The sequence below is a fragment of the Rattus rattus genome, chromosome 14 (assembly GCF_011064425.1).
Source record: "Rattus rattus isolate New Zealand chromosome 14, Rrattus_CSIRO_v1, whole genome shotgun sequence".
Taxonomy (NCBI): Eukaryota; Metazoa; Chordata; class Mammalia; order Rodentia; family Muridae; genus Rattus; species Rattus rattus.
Window position 1 is genome coordinate 496680 of NC_046167.1, and position 17653 is coordinate 514332.

Below are 17653 nucleotides of genomic sequence, written 5' to 3' on the forward strand. Positions count from 1 at the left end.
GCCTTGAATGCAGCAGGAACCACTAACCCTTCCCAAACGCTATGCCACTTCACCAATGTGACATCCGAGTTGTCGTTACTCTGTAATTGGGTTAATTTGTTGGTATAGTCAGACTTTTAATTTTCTATCCGCCATGAGTAAATCCAAATGTTTTCTTGGGATTATAAAACAGGTCTCTCAGAATCCGCAGATCCGGGTTGTGCGGTAGTTGGATGCAGGCGTGGACCTCCAAGAGCAGCGACGAGTACAGGCTAGAGGAGCCCAAGGGGGCGGGGCGAGGGAGGCGGAAGTGGACCGGTCCCAGCGGCCATTTTGCCGTGAGACAGCAGGAGTTAGGCGCGATGCTTTCCACTGCCGCTTACCGGGACCCGGATCGAGAGCTGGTAATGGGGCCTCAGGGCTCCGCCGGCCCTGTGCAGATGCGTTTCTCGCCTTATGCCTTCAACGGAGGGTAAAATCCTGGGTGTGCTGCGCTCATCTTGGTTGAGCCTGGGGTCGCTGCGGGCGGGTGTGGGAATGGCGGAGATGTAGCCTGCTGCCCGGCACTCCAGAGTTGTGCATGAACGCCCTTGGTGCCGTTTGCTTCAGCAGGGCGGGCCCCACTTTAACTCTTAGCTCTACGGGCTATCGTTTGGTAGGGCTTGAACACGTTTCTAAAGCCAGCGCGTGAACATGAAGTTATGAATTGTCTTGATTGTTAGACGAGTAGCTGTTTATTATCGCTGAGTCGTCTGATCATTTATTATATTAAAAGGAAAATAACATAATTAGCCAGACCTAATTTCAGGGATGAAAAGTTAAGGTTGTTCTACTCTTGAGAGACGTAGTCTGCTGGGCAAGTTTCTACTGAGCTGCATCCCCAGCCTTAGACAGTCGGACCCTTTGTGTGTGTTTATTTTTACTCTCAAATTACTTGTGCATTTTAATCATCCGTTTTATTCGAAAGGATGGTCCTTTCAGTTATTTGAGCTACTTTATAGGTTGGGGAAGACTCAAGGTGGTTACTCTTTTTTTGTAAATTTCAAGCAGTTAAGTGAATATTTTATAGTCTTAGTTCTTGGCTCTTGGCATTTTAAACAGCCCAGGTCATAGAGCTGGTGTGAATTAGAACCAGTTTTCAGTTCATAGCGTTCTCAGCCTTGTCCAGTTTCGGTTTGCTTTTCCAGTTGCTTAACTCTGCACGTGAACACTAAGTACTTACATCGTAAGGTGTGTTAATATAATTTCAAGGTGTTTCGAATGCAGTACTCACGATTCACTTTTTAACTCACAGTTCTTATCTGTCACCTTGTTCATAGTTACTTAAACCTGCCTGTTAAATAACCTTTCTCCTTTCTCTTTCATACCTTTTTAGCATTTATTGCAACTAGCCCTTCATGCAGCTTCTGATTCTACAGTATATTAATTTCTCTTTGTAGCTTCCAGGTTTTGTTACTTTAGACCTTTACTTGCCTCATCCCTGGGAACATAATTCCCAAGTCTGTTTCTGTAACTTTATTTCTCAAAAGTCCCCTCAGTTCTGGCCTCTTTGTAAAACCATTTCTAACTGCATTTTCAGTTCTCAACATAACTCAAGTTAGTAAACAAAATAAGCGAGGTAGTTACTGCTACTCCTTCCTTGAACGGACCCCTTGTGATGATGTATGTCATCACCCTGCTTGGGTCAGTTTAAAGGGGTGGGGTATGTTGTTTTCCTCACTAAGCACATTTAGGGAGTAGTAAAACCTTGGTTGCACACAGTGGTATTGTGTTTGAATTTGTCCTTCTTCCCCTGTCATCCTTTCTCCCTTCTGTTTCACCACTTGTATTGGAGCAGTATTTGTGTCCCATTTCACATGCTGTACTATTGTCAGAATTGTCTTAAAACCTCACTTTGCAAATGGAGCATTCTCATTCTTGTTCTTTGTAACCTTCAGGACTCCTTGCTAAAATTCTAAACTCTAGCTTGGCACAGTCCATCACATGAGGATTATGTCTCTGGTTACACAAAAATGACCACCTTAATTAAGTTGCCTGAGTGGCCTGTGGTGATACTTCTTTTTTCCTTCTGTTGCTGTTCATAGGTATTTGGAATGCCATTCTTTTTTGCTTTGGAATTTTAGTACAAAACTTGCCTCAGTAAAAATAGTAGGTAATGTTTTCTGGATGTTTATTTCCAAGAAGGAAATATGTTAGGTACTCTATGTAACTTGTGTGTTTAATTCTCACACCCTGTGTAACACAACAATACCGTAATTACCATCAGTTTGAACATGAAGATTTAAAAGTCACACAGGTAATAAGTGGCATGAGTAATTCCAGTGTCCAGGTACTTAGTTATCACATAGTGCAGTCCCACTGTATTTTACCATGGTTATTGTTCACTTCCTAGAAGAACAGGCGAATGTCAGGTGCACTTTATAGTTAACTCCTTTAATCCTGTCAGCACGCTAACATGAGATGGTTACTGTTAAGTAATCTCATATATTTTAAGGAAATTGAAGTTTTTAGAAGTTAGGTAATTTGCTTGGGAAAACATTAATATCTAGGTTCTACTTTTGTGTTTTTTCTCTGGGGCTCTTCAGCAAGTTAACAGAAATTGTACAGGAAGAAAAAGAAAATCTTGTTTTTTGACTATGGTATGACCACTTTTCCTGGGAAGACACATACACACCTGCTCTGTGATTGGCTAAAGTTTTTTTTTTTTTTTTTTTTTTTTTTTTTCGGAGCTGGGGCCCGAACCCAGGGCCTTGCCCCCTCTAGGCAAGCGCTCTACCCCTGAGCTAAATCCCAACCCCTTGGCTAAAGTTTAATTTGGAGAACTAATCAATTTTTATTGGGATTACTACGATAGGAACATGGGTTAAGAGATATTTAGAGAAGCAAGGATGACCCAGAATCAACTGTATCATAAAAAAGTTTACCCCAGTAGAGTTGACAACTTGTAAAAGCTGTGGCTCTGGATTTCTGTACAACTTGTAGGTAGCCCACAAGTAGGAAAAATGTCTTCTTATATCTTGGCTGGTCAGAATCTCCTCCCCCAACAGTTAAGACAGCGTCTCATTATGTAACCCAGCTGGCCTAGAATTCACAGAGATTGCCTTTCCCCTTCAAATGCCAGAGTTCAAGGTGTGCATAGGTGTGTGTGGCAGGGGTGGGGCTGAGGGGATGGGGGTGGGGGTGCTCCAAAAATCTCATGAGTTTCCCCTGGATATAAATTGGTTTCCCTCAAGTATTTACCTTAGGAGTTTCATGAACCTCCTACCCGACAAGGGATATTTTGGTTGAGAGGAGACTGCTCTAGACACCATTCATTTAATAACGCAGTCTTGCACCTCTCATGTGAGGAAATAGAGATAGTCCTTCTGGTCTGAACTGACTTGCTTGTAGGACTGTTATTTATATCTGGTCTTCAAGACTACAAACAGCTTGTTTGGTAATACCAGTGTTTGCTTACATGAATATTTTTGTTCTTTAGTGATGAAGGTATGATTGGTATCTTTCCTATTATCTCAGTGAGGTACTGGAACAGTATGTCCCATTTTACATTCTGTGTTACATATCAGAAAATTGAGGCCTTTCAGAAGTTTATTTGCCCACTGGCTTATAACTGCTTAATGGGGAAGGCTCTAGTAGACTCTGGGTTAGGGATTTTTCAGGATGACATGTAGTCAGGAATCCTTTCCTCCAATCTTTTGTCTTTCGTTTGAATTAGGCCTTTATGTCTAGTAAATTTACCCAGATAGGGCCTGTAGGACACACTCTTTGAAGTGAAGACTACTATTTGAAGGGACAGAATTACTACCTTGAAGAATTAATGTTCGCTCTCTCTCTCCCTCTCCCCACCCCTCCCTCCCTCCCTCCCTCCATCAGTACTGTATTGGCAATTGCTGGAGAAGATTTTTCCATCGTTGCTTCAGACACTCGGTTGAGTGAAGGGTTTTCAATTCATACCCGAGATAGCCCCAAATGTTACAAACTGTAAGTAAATCTCTCTTTCATTTTTTAATAAGATTTATTTTAAGTACATGTTTGTTTTGCTCGTACATATGTTTGCATATAATGTGGGTACTAGGAATTGAACCCACCTAGGTCATGTGGAAGAACAGCCAGTGCTCTTACCCATTGAGTATCTTTCCAGCTCATAAGGAAATACTCATAAAGACATCTCACTTCCCTTTCTGGTGGCAGCTGGGACAATCTCTTCAGTGGCTAATCACAAAACTGTTATTCTAGAATGGAAATGGAAATGCAACCACAAGACTTGAGTTTTCTCCATAGAGGTTTCAAGCGATAAGGAATAGAAAACGAGGAAAACAGCTTAGCTGTGTGTGGGTTCTAAGCATGGCCCACATCTACCATAAGAAGCAGTGAAGTCTTGTCTTCCTTGTTCCCAGCTACCCAATTTTTCTAACGTATTAACTGTTCTTTCATAAGGAAATTAGAATTAGACTGTTAGTCATATGTCCATATATCTGTAGAAGCAGTCAGTTTATGAAGCTTCTATATGACCCTTGGGTTGCACCATGCTTCACCTTCTCCAGCCCCAGATTGTAAAATAGTCACCCTATTTTCCTTAGCCTAGTCATAGTCTATGGCCCACCAAAAATGAATTTGGTATAAGGAGATGTCGGTATGTCTGCTCCCATGCCTCAAAAGCACTGACTAGTTGTCAGTTTGTGAGCCTTGCTTTATCAACTCATTTTCCTGAAATTGGCTTTTTACAGAACAGACAAAACAGTAATTGGCTGCAGTGGCTTTCATGGAGATTGTCTCACCTTGACAAAGATTATTGAAGCAAGATTAAAGGTAGGTGCTCTTGAACATGTCTGCCATGTTGAAACAGTTCACAGGACAGCTGCATTGAGGGAGAGAGCAAGTTAGCAGGTGAGTTAGCATATCCTAGAACTAGAGCAGGACCAACACTGGCTATTGAGGTCATTCAGGTAGCAGGGAACTGCAGCTAGTTCAGCCTGCTAAACCTGTGCCTTGTCAGGGCTCTTCTGAAGCATCTCCTTCTGACGTGTGTCAGATCTGTATGGCAGAAGATAGCCTGGGCACCTGCTAGATGGGGCACGTCTGCTGACCTGTCTGCTGACCTTTCCTGCTCCACAGCTTTCCACTCTAGTAGACAGCACAGAGAGGAAAAACTGTTCTGGAATATGATGCGGGGCGGCAGCCCATCATTTGGCAGGCTTCTGTAGTAGGGATGGTGTGACACGGGCTTCTGTAGTAGGGATGGTGTGACACAGGCTTCTGTAGTAGGGATAGTGTGATAGGGACATTTTGGGGACTAAGGGTGGCCACTTCGGTAACTTAAGGGGATACATCACATAGTCATGAAATGTTTACTTGGACTTGCTATGGGGCTGTGTAGAAATTATTTCACAGTATTTTAGAACATTTAGTATTGAAAGCTTCAGAAAATTATTACATTTATTAGCAGATATATCATGCCTTCTAATTCATATTTTACTTATCTTAGAAATTATTCTGCGTTTGTCTGTCTCTAATCATACAGCTTTTTGTAATTGTTCCATGCTCTGACCTTGACTTACAGTACTTAGGCTTTGTTTTAGAAATGCTTGCCATGGGACCAAACAACTCAGCCAGGTGTGGTGGTACACACTTCTAATCCCAATCGAGAGATGGGCAGGCAGATCTCTGAGTTTGAGGCCAACCTGGTCTTCAGAGTGAGCTCTAGTGCAGCCATGGGGGCTATTACACAGAGAAACCCCGTCTCAATAAACAACAACAAAAATGGTGAACTTAACTCATTTTATGCTTACATTTTTTGTGGAAACTTTTAGCCTAATCATTTCATTTATTTATCTTATGTGTATGGGGGTTTGGTCTACAAAAATGTTTGTACACCATGGGCATGCCTGGTACTTAAGGAGGTTAGAAAATGGTGCCAGATCCCTTAGAACAGTCTGTAAGCAGTTGTCAGCTGCCATGGAGGTGCTAGGAACCAAACCTAGGTTTGCGTCAAGTGCTCTGCTGAGCCATCTCTCCAGTCCGTATTATGGTCATGTTTTATACTGTTTTCTTGGTAGACAATTTGAGAAACAAGACTGCTGCCCCTCAATGATTTGTTTGTCCAGGAGTTAAAAAAAGCAGGACCCCAAATGATGCAGTCAACTGGTTTCTGTTTGTAAGAAACCAGGTCATAAATATTTTAAACTCAAGGGCCATTTCACTTCTGTCCAGCTGCCAAGTTGGATTGAGAAGGCAGCATAAACAACCTGGCTATACCTGAGGAAATTTTTATTTGCAGTAGCATGTAGCAGGTCAGGCTCCTGGTGCTGCTATCATTGGGGTGCATAGTGCAGGAACAGATGCATTTGGAACACCTTCCCCAGGCTCACTTTATATTACCTCACATGCCCTGCATATTATGTTGTTGAATTAGTAGTGCCTGAAGGAAGAGATGAAGATAAGAGGTTCTTTAAACCAACCTTCTTGACATTCTTCCCCTTAAAAACTATTTGTTTTGAGACAGGGTCTGTATGTAGTCATGACTGTCCTGGAGTTTGATGTGTAGACCAGGCTGGTCACAAACTCATTTCTTTAATGCTGGGATAACTGTCTATTTGCTCAAGGTAGAGAAGCACTACAGACCAGAGTAATAACTCTACAAACAATGAGTTCATTGGTTTAGAGAGGAGCTGGTGGGTGAGGCCTTTCTTAATGGAGCATAAGCACCTGAACGCAGCTGCATCACCATACGCTCATCCAGCCTAGATGACACTTCAGGAAGGCTGCTTCCCTTGAAATCCCTCCCATCAACATACAGGCAGCTGAGTGATACATCTTCTCAGCAATTGTTTACTGTTTGTATAACCTTGACGAAGGCCCTCATGAATCTTACTGGTTTTAGCTTTCCTTGCATGGGTCAGATTCATTCACATCCTTGCTCCTTTTTTCCAGGAAATGTTTCTGATCTGAAAGACGTGCTACTGACCACCTGAAATATATGTAATAAAATATTAGTTTATGTTAGTAACATTGTATTATTTGGCCATAAAAGAAATAAGCTTTTGTGTTTCAGTAAGGAATACCTGTAGTATGTACTGATTGTTATTGAAGGTTGACAGATTTTTGTCTCTACTGAATCTCCCTGTTGCTTCTTTGTTATGTCTCCCTCCTGTGCCCTGCCCCTAAAACCTACTCAAAAACCACGAAGATGTACAAGCATTCCAATAACAAGGCCATGACAACAGGGGCGATTGCCGCAATGCTGTCTACCATCCTGTACTCACGGCGTTTCTTCCCTTACTATGTCTACAACATCATTGGAGGACTTGATGAAGAAGGTAACATCTTGCTTTCTGGCAGACGTCAAAGTGTTATTTCATAAGTGTGTGCTTCTGCCTGGAGTTGAGCTATCTAGTCCAGCAGCTTTGCTTTTGATCATGAAAGTAGAACAAACTGAAGCTAAGAGATAAATACCATTCAGAGGCACACAGCAGGTACTGTGTATGGTACCTGGTGACCTGTTAGTTATCTGTTTAGGATCTTGGGATCTGGGATTTGTTGAAAGTTAGTATCGTTCATCTTACAGTTTACATAACATAGTTAATTCAAATAGTTCTTTTTTTAAAAAATATATATATATTTTATGTGCATTGGTGTTTTGCCTGCATGTATGTCTGTGAGGGTGTGGGATCCCCTGGAGATAAGAGTTACAGGCAGTTGTGGGCTGCCATGTGGGTTCTGGGAATTGTACCCAAGTCCTCTGGAAGAAGAGTAGCCACTGCTCTTAACTGCCAAGCTGTCTCTCCAGTCCCCTCAAAAAGTTCTTGAAAAGGAATTTCTGGGGCTGGAGGAACTCATGGTTAAGAGCAATTATCACTCCTGCACAAGACCTGAATTTAGTTCCCAGAACCATCATGGTGTCTCACAACCATTTGTCACTCCAGTCCCAGGGGGTCTGATGCCCTCTGGGGATCTGATCTGACCTCTGAGGATATTAGGTGTGCATGTGGTGCTCATACTGATGTGTAACAGATTTTCCTGGGAAGATAACACAAGCATCTACTCACCCACATGGGTAGTCCACAACAGACCAAAGTATAGTTATCGCCGAGTCCATTGTGGTGAACCAATGAGTTTTATTGCGATTACTTGCAGAACTGTGGGAGGGGTTACTTACGGGAACAGAAATGGCTCAAAGGCAGCTACATCACCAAAGCTGTAAACCTGGAGCACACTTAAAGCCTGCAGATAGTTCAACAGGTTGGAGAATGTCCCTTGTAGGTAGATGGTTGAGTTGAGTGACACATTTCCAGGCAGCTCAGCTAATTACTGCACATTCAGGCAAAAGATATAGACTCATAAAATAGAAATAAATCTGGTTTTTTTGTTCGTTTGTTTTTGTTTTTTGTTTTTTTAAAAATGTAGTATGGTAATATGTGCCTATAACCACAGCACTTGGCAGCTAAAACAGGATTGTATCTTTCATGGACTATTAAAGACCTTGACTCCAAAAACAAAGGTGACTTGGGTTAGTTAGTACCTATAGTGCTCTCAGGGTATGTATCTTTTGTTTTATTCTGTCAGAGTAAGATAGGATATATTTTTTTAAGACTTAGGCTGGATCTGGTGGCACATGGGATCACAGCACTTAAAGGCAGAAGACTCTGAGTCTGAGGCTAACCTAGTCTACAGGTTCCAGAGCAGCTAGGGCTATGTAGAGGAGGCTAACCTAGTCTACAGGTTCCAGAGCAGCTAGGGCTATGTAGAGGAGGCTAACCTAGTCTATAGGTTCCAGAACAGCTAGGGCTATGTAGAGGAGGCTAACCTAGTCTACAGGTTCCAGAGCAGCTAGGGCTATGTAGAGGAGGCTAACCTAGTCTACAGGTTCCAGAGCAGCTAGGGCTCTGTAGAGGAATCCCAAAAAACAAAACAACGAAAGGTTTTGTGTGTCTGTATTTGCTCCCCCGTCTCATGTTTTATTAGTTCCTGGAGAATTTTGTGCAGTGTATTTTGATCATAATCACCCACCTCCTCTATTCCTTCCAGATACACCACTCCCTAATTTCCTTACCACCCAACTGCCTATCCTCTTTGTTCTCATCTTTAAACCAGCAAGTACAGTCTTTGTTACTCATACTCTTGGATGTTTGGCCTCCACTAGAATGTGGTTAGCTTGCTAGGGGACACAGCCTTAAAACTGACTCCCTCTACCAATGTACTATGTACTTTTTGTCCACTTCTCTATGCTGGGATGCTTGTTTGGCTTGAGCTTGCTCAGGTCTTGTATACAAATGACAACTGCTGTGAGTTTCTGTGTGGAAGTGCCCTTCAGTGTCCAGAAAACAGTTCCTTTGTAGTCACCACCACCTCGCAATCTTTCCACCCATATAAATACACATAATGAAAACTCAATCTTCAGAAGCCCTTTGCCCTTTTCATTGTGTGTGGGAGTGTGATATGCATGTACAGTGCCTTCAGAGACCGGATGTGTCAGAGCTGCTGTTTATTAGACACTGCCGGGAGCTACCCAGCAGGTGCTAGGAATCCTAACTTCCGTCTTCTGAAGAGCACTAAGTACACAGTCTTAACCACTGAGCCATCTCTCCAGTCCAGATATTCGTTGTTTTAAGTTTGGAGCTAAGACTTAAGAAAAGTTAGTCTTTGGGGTGGGGGGTGGGGTGTAAAAACAGTGCATTATATCTATGTATAAAATTGTCAAACAAGTAATTTAAATTATAAAAATTATACGACCAGTATCTAATTTTTTTTAATAGCACCTCTAAAGAGAAATCAGTCTATGAGACTGATCTGTCTTTTCCTACCTGAGTCACAGCAAGGGGCTCTGGGGATGGAATGTGGGTGCAGCTGAAGACTTTGGCTCAGGGCTAATACATTTTACCCCTGCCTTTCCTCTTTCCAGGGTGGATGGCTCCTCTGAGCCTGATACATGGTGCCTCCCTGGATTGTTCTGACCATCACAAACAAGTCCTTTGCCGTGTCCCTTGTTTTGAGTCCATTTTTCATGCTTTCTTTCTATGTTTGCTTTGGTGGTGTATGCCTTTCCCCTGGTCTGGTGGGGGTGGGATGCTGTTTTGGATCTCTGCTGGGTCCTTTTGCTTGGTTCTGACACTTCACGGTGACTCTCAGATTGATCCTCTTCACTGTTTCCTTGTCCTCGTCGTCCTCTCGTGTCTGTCCTGATTTTCTCCACAATTGCAGCTTATTTGTTCCTCATTCTTACTTGTTGCTTGTGGATAGTCCATCTTTTTGTCCGGTACAAAAGTAACTTTATTCTCTTGATGTTAGAAGGTTGCTACCTCTGTCTGCTAACTTAGTCTTAGTCCTGGAAGCATCTAGCCTAGGCCTAGAATGTTTTCAGCATCTGAGACTTGTTGCTGAATAAACTCACCCTTCCTATTCTTTCTGAACTCTGGCTGGCTCAACACTCCACGCTAATTCAAACTGGCTTCTCTCAGCTGCTGACTGAAGTGCTCTGCTTGACCTCATAGTAACTTTGGCAATGTTTTAATCTTCTGGCTCCTCCTTCTCTGGCTTGTTCTGTCCTCACCTGTGTCTCTGCCTTGTTCTCTTCTGTACAACTGTCCCAGTAAAACTGTCTTCTCTTTCTGCACTGCTCTCTGAAGTCATCTCTCTCTCCTCTGTTCTCATGAGAGTTAGCATATCCTAATCTGTCAAATCTTACTCGTTCCTTTTCTGCCACTCACTGACATCATTTTCAAATATGGGTGCTTCCTTCTAAAGCTAACTTTACCTTTATTGTTTGGGATTAAAGGTGTGTGCTAAGGCTGAGCCGCACCGCACTAGAAACAGGTGTTTCCAGTAAACAGCCCAGTGTGATCAAATAGCCTGCGATGGTGAAAAATGCCCCCCCCCGTTTATTTTTTAAATTCCATTGTTACTTTTATTTCTAGTGTCTTTAAGTTTTTTAAAATTGTTTTCGTTACTTTTGTTGCTTTATTAGGAGTTCTATGTTCTCTGCATTTCTTTTTCTTTCTTTTTTTTTAATTCTTGTATTCTGTATTTTATATTGGTGTTCTTAATTCTAATGGGGTGTTAATTTAGGGCTCTTCCTTCAGCAGTCCTAAACAATATTCTAGTGTGCTATTATTACTACTATAATTTTTAATACCTTAGTTCTGTGATAATTTCATACATACACATAATACATTACAGTTTCCATATACCTCAGGATGAGTGATCTTTAGTCTTCTAGGCTTACAGCTGCAGCTTTTTGTTGGTCAGTTTTCTGTTTCTGATTCATGCTTCTGTTCTTTCCTGTCCACTCAGCCTAGGTCACCAAGTCTGCTAAAATCTCCAACGACTTAACTGGCTTTTAGGTAGTAGGACAGGGGTTGGGTATAGTTTTCTTACCTTTTAAGAGTTTGAAGTAAGCCTTCTTAGCTTTCAAAATTTCAGTTGAATAATCTGATTTTTGTCTGATGGGTTTACCTGTTTTTTTCTTACCACATTCCGTATACTCTATTTGTTCTAGATACTAGGTGGGTTTTGTTTTGTTTTTTCCCCCCCTTAAGATAGGGTTTCTCTGTATATCCCTGGCTATCTTGGCACTCCCTCTTTAGACCAGGCTGGCCTTAAACTCAGAGATCCACCTGCCTCTGCCTTCCAAGCTCTGGGATTGAAGGCATGCACCACTGTTTCTTCTTAACTCCAGGAACTTTTCTGTTACAATTCTTTTAAGAATGTTTTCTTTGCCACTAGAACAAATTCTTCTGTGCAACCCTGAACAGTTGATTTGGTCTTAGTATCTCAGTTATGCTGGAGACAAGCATAAGATTATGCCCCCAGTACTTTCTTATATATTGTCTTTGTCGAATTCTCTACCTTGTCTTCAAGCTCAGATGGTCTGTTCTCTCAGTGATCCATTCTGTGCTGAGGCTTTCCACTGGTTTGGTTTTTGTTTTTTGTTTTTTGTTTTTTTTTTAAATTAACTTACTGTGATTTGTTTCTGGTGTTTTATTTACATTAGTTTTTCTTCAGTATTTCTATCCCTTGTTGACTTCCTCTTTGCTTATAACCATCACTACTTACTTGATTTCTTTGTTAAGATTTATTTTATGTATGTTACTGTCTACATATATTCATATGTACCACATGTATGTCTGGTAGCTGTAGAGTCCATCAGATCCCCCAGAACTATATTTGTGATCCACCGTGTGGGTGTCGGAAACCAAACTTAGAGCAGTAAGTGTTGAACTCTCTCCAACCTTTCCTGATTCTATTCAACTGTTGAACCTTTGAACGTATTTTGAATTTTCTGGATTTCATCTAACTCACTCTGATGTGACTGCTACAGGGTTAATATTTTTTGGAGTTGTGTTCATTTTTCTAGTTTGGTTATTTTGTGCTTTCCATGTCTATGTTTTGCTGATTTTGTTTATCAGCTATATTCTTTCAGTTGAATATTCAGGTGGAATGTGAGTGATGGTAGTCTTGAATATATAATTCAGAAAACAATTCCTTAGACCAGGAGCTCTGGGTTCCTCATGTAAGCTCCATCTTATTTCGAGTAGGCTACTATGTGGGGAGAGAAGCCACAACTGTTTGATATTTCTGCTATGCAATTGTGCTAGCCACTTAATAATGGTGTCTTCTTAGACGTCAGTAGCTGTTGGAGGTAAATAAACAAGGGTTGTTAGTACCCAGCATATTTGTTGGGTTTTAGTTAATAAGATTAGGAGTGGGAGGGAAGTAGAGTAGATAAGGATTAAATATTAGGTCACCTTGAAGTCATTCATTCTCAAGGTGGATGAAGTGGCCAGGAGGCAAAGCTAGGGAACTGTTGAGGTCTGCAGATCTCAGAGATTGTTTAAGTTATGGAAATTGAGAATTACGTCAAAAGAGGGAAACTCAAGGACAGGAAGATGTAGGAGTTAAAGTGGAAGGGTGTATGAGGTATGGCTAAAGAATAAAATACTGTCTTTGGGGACAGCCTGGTCTACAGAGGGAGTTCCTGAGCTGCTAGGACTAGACTGAGAAAACCTGTCTTGAAATACCCAAACAAACAAAAAACCCCACATTATATACAAATAAAAGCAAAACCATTATGACACATATGCAAGAAGAGAAATTAAATAATAGAAAATAAGAGATAAAGGGGATATTTGCAAAATAAATTGCTGGTACATCAGAGCTGAGTTGAAAGAGGAGTTCTCAAATCCCCTTGGTGTGCTGGAAGGGAAAATGGGACACATTTTCCCTGCAGTCTGTTCTTAGTGTTCTCTGCGGCTGTTGAAGTTAGAGGCCTGCTTCTGTGATCATCTCTTGTTTCATCAGGGGTTTAGTCCCCAGTCTTGCCATTTCTTAAGTCAGACCTTGTAAATGGTCTGTGATTTTTTTGTGGTTTGGGTTTGAGAATTTTTTTTTTAAGGTCTCTGTAGCCCAGGCTGACCTTAAGTTTGTTGTTGTCCTCCAACTCCATCTTCTTAGCTGATGGGGTGACAGACAGCAGTCACCACACTTGACTCCATAGTTGTCTTTAAAAGACCTCTTTAAGGGCTAGAGAGATGGCTTAGCACTTGCTACTCTTTCAGAGAACCCAGGGGTTCAGTTTCCAGCACCCATATGACATCTCACAAAGGTCTGTAACCTAAGTCCCAAGGGAATCAGTCCTACGACTTCCTCGGCCTCATCAGGTACTACACACATGCTGTGTGCTTACGGCATGCAAACAAAACACTCGTGCGCAGTTTTTAAAAACGTTATCTAAATAAAGTAGTGACGTGTTCTTTGATAATAGTTGAAGCAATATATAAGCTTATGGTACATTCCAATTTTTCTCAAATGTAGAAAATTTTAAAGTTCTGTTTTAAAGTTAGCTCCTTGGGTCGGGTGTGTTTGCCATGGTGCAGATTTGTGAAAGTCAGGGGACAACTTTCCAAAGCTGGTTCTTGCCTGCCACCAGGTAGGTTCTGGGGGTCCAGTTCAAGTCAGCAGCTTCTGGCCCTGGCCCCAGTCTTACCAATGCTGACTCATTCTGAGCGCATTCTAACCTCTGAGGAAGTTGAGTGTACTGACCTGATCAGTAACTGAAACCACAAGTTACAGCAGGATGGAGCAGTTTGGCTCCAAGATTTGCTTTCTTTAGCTTTTAGGCAGTGGTGTGTTTTTGTGAGTGAGTGCCACCTTTCTAATAACTTTTAAAATGTCTGGGTTTTTTTGCTATTTTAATATTGCAGAAATATCTGCTTCTGTTAGAAACACACAGTAATTTCAGTGTTTCACAAAGAATACACAAAGTCAAAGTAGCTTAGTAAGGCAGTTCTCTTTGCAAAAGATGCACCAGAACCCAAGCCAGGCTGGCAGCACACCAGGGTTGTTTTTATCCTGTTTTGGTTTTGGTTGGTTCTTTTTATCCTTGGTGGCGGTGCCTGATCCCATTGGTGAGAACTCGGCATCACTAACTGGCATAGTTGGCAATGGCTGTGAAGGTGAAGAGTGAGGAAAATGATTTCCTTACCAGTTGCTTTTGGTTTACTTTTTTCTTACAAATATGTAAGAAATGTATATATGCAACTACCTTTTAGGATAGATCCTGCTCTGTACGTACAATCATTGTTGTGTTATGCGTATGGGCCTGTTTGCATTGAACAGCTACTGATGCCAAATGACTTCTGCAAAAGAAGCAATTTGATTTCAGTGGAGTCTGCAGGGACCGCTGGTTTGTTGTATTGAGTTGTGTTTCTCTTACCAAAAACAAGTTACTCTTGGGCTGGAGAGATGGGTTAGCATTTAGAGTGTTTGGTGCTCTCAGAGGACCATTTGGATTCCAGCACACACAGTGGGTAACTTAGACTTGCCTGTGACTCAGTCCCAAGGACTCTTCTGGCCCTATGGATACTAATACATATGATGTAGACATTCCCATTCTCTATTTTTTAAGTTATTCCTTATTCCAATATTTCAAAGCAAGCTGCATCATTTTGGGCAAAACAAAGCTTTTAATGGTACACATTTGTGTTTTTGCTAAAACCCTTTATTAAACATTAAATCAATAATTAAATATTGCCATTAAATAGGGTTTGGTGGTATTTGGCAGGGGTGGTTCTCATTCTGTACCTGAGTGCCATGAATTTACTGTCCTCCTGCCTTAGCCTAAAACATGGTTTTTTAGCTGGGGTTTCTATTGCTCCAGTGAAACCATGACCAAAAAGCAAGAAAGTTTACTTTTGGTTTGGTTTGGTTTTAAGTTTGGGAAGAAAGTTTATTTAACTTACATTTTCATATTGTTGTTCATCATTGAACAAAGTCAGGATGGAACTCAAAGGTAGGAACCTGGAAGCTGGAGCTGATACAGAAGCCATGGAGGGTGCTGCTTACTGGCTTGCTCCTCAGCCTGCTTTCTGATAGGACCCAGGGTCACTGGCCCAGAAAGAGCACCACCCACAGTGTCTGGGCCCGCCTGCATCAGTCGCTAAGAAAATGCACTGCAGATCTGCCTACAGCCAGTCTTAGGGAGGCAGCTTTCAGTTGAGGTTCTCTCCTCTCTGATGACTCTAGCTTGTGTCAAGTTGACATAAAACTAGTTAATACATTGGCTTTTTACAATGTATTGTAAAGAGTATGCTTATTTAATACTAAATACATACAATAATTCTTTGGCATTATTACTTAAAAGGAAAATTTAAACTGTCGGTCCTCTGCTAAAACTCTACAAGCTTACTTGTTAGGAATAGCATGAAGGTTTTGGTTAGGATTTCAGGTAAGGCCTGTGATCATTACCCAGTGAGATTGAATGGCCTGCCTGTCCATGGATATGAGACAGTTGTCAATGACATTAGTTCTAGGCAAGTTGACCAGTGTTAGGTCACTAAGATGTGAACCTCTTGTCTCCGACCTCATTCCATAAAGAATAGTCTGTTCTGACTTTTGTCAGAAATTTCGCTAAGTAGATAGCACGCAGCATCACTCTGACTTCCCTTTCATAGTGCTGTATGTACTCTTTCTTCTTTAAGGAAAGGGAGCCGTGTACAGCTTTGACCCAGTAGGCTCTTACCAGAGAGACTCTTTCAAAGCCGGAGGCTCAGCAAGTGCCATGCTGCAGCCGCTGCTCGACAACCAGGTAATGCGCTGGAGCCTCTGCCTGAGGCAGCATGGGCAGCTACGGGAACCTCCCGTGTTCTCATTCTGCTGACATGCAGCTGGGCTCTTCTGAAACTGCTTTTTTCTCTTCTGCCAGTGCCCTTTAGTGCTTACCTACGTGCCCATGGCTTTGTAGACTGTCTGTAGCCATTGGTTGAGTCTCATCTATCCCCCGCCATCTTTACCTTCCATCACACAATGCCTCCTTCCTTCCCCTACTGTGTCTGGGTTATAGTCAATTTCCCAAACTTTTAATTTGTCCCTCCTTTTTTTTTAGCTACCACTTTGATCCAGTCCTGCATTTATTGGGTTTTCTCCTAATGCTTTCGGCCTCCACACTCAGTTACGCTCAGTGCTGCTCATGGCTCCTGTGCCTTGCTTTCTGCTGCTCTGTGTTCTCCTCACCTGGCACACTCGGCCTCTTCTTTTTCCTGAAATGCTGTCTCCTCCTGTCTGATCCCGCACGTTAATTAAGAACAATTGGCGCTCTTCTCTTTCATGCCTTCTCACTGCCGTTATAAAAGTACCATGACCAAAAGCAACTTAGGGAGGAAAGGGTTTACTTCAGTTTGACAGCTTGTACTCTGTGATGGAGGGAAGTTGAGGCAGGAACTGAAGTAGAGACCATGGAGGGATGGAATGCTGCTTACTGGCTTGTTACCTGTCGATGGCTCGACCTGCTCCTTGTACAGGCTGTGACCACCTGCCCACAGTGGGCTGGGTCCTCTAGCATCAAACATTAATCTGGAAAATATCCCATAGACTTGCCTGCAGGCCACATTGATGGAGACATTTTCTTAGCTGAAGCCCCCTCTTCCTACATAACCCTGCCCACATTTTTCTGATGCAGCTGTGTACTAATGGGTTGTCTTGGCCCCCTTTCCCTCCTTGCTATTTTTTACAGTATATCTGCCTCCATGTTTTTGTGCTTTTGAGAAATTGGGAGCTTTGCCCCATTTCCGTTGTGTTTGAGCTGGGTCTAGAATATCCTGAATCTGGAAGACATCCTGATACATCCAGTTCAAATCCTGGGACATGGAGATGTATGCGGTGGGAGGTTGGGGCCTCTTAGGTCGTAGGGTCACATGATGCTTCATATGAGATTCTGTCTCTCCAGGTTGGCTTCAAAAATATGCAGAATGTGGAGCATGTCCCCCTGACTCTGGACAGAGCCATGAGGCTGGTGAAAGACGTCTTCATTTCTGCAGCCGAGAGGGATGTGTACACTGGAGACGCCCTCAGGATCTGCATCGTGACCAAAGAGGGCATCAGGGAGGAGACTGTTCCCCTGCGGAAAGACTGATGTGGGGCCAGGGTTTGGAGCTGTGGCACGTTTGTTTTATTAAAAAGAAATGTAAAGGACTCGTTTTCTTACACCGTGTCTTCTCTAAGCATGACAGATTGCGAAGAATTTCTCCCTTGGGGGTTGGAGAGATAACTCATCAATTAAGAAAGTACGGCTCTTGTGGAGGATCTAAGTTTGATTCCCAGCACTCACCTGTAACCGAGTTCCAGGGGATACAGTGTCCTCTTCTGGCCTCAACAGGCACGTGCACATGCCCACATACAAGTATAT

General features: G+C 42.3%; 1 protein-coding gene across 1 annotated transcript; it reads left to right on the plus strand.

Moving 5' to 3' along the window:
• Window positions 1-170: 170 nt before the first annotated feature.
• Window positions 171-17439, plus strand: Psmb1 (proteasome 20S subunit beta 1). Its single transcript, XM_032885141.1, has 6 exons — window positions 171-451; window positions 3853-3960; window positions 4707-4788; window positions 7166-7295; window positions 15951-16057; window positions 17195-17439. Exons 1-6 carry the CDS (start codon window positions 213-215, stop codon window positions 17378-17380), a joined length of 852 nt encoding a protein of 283 aa, XP_032741032.1. The 5' UTR covers window positions 171-212; the 3' UTR covers window positions 17381-17439.
• The last annotated feature ends 214 nt before the right edge of the window (window positions 17440-17653 follow it).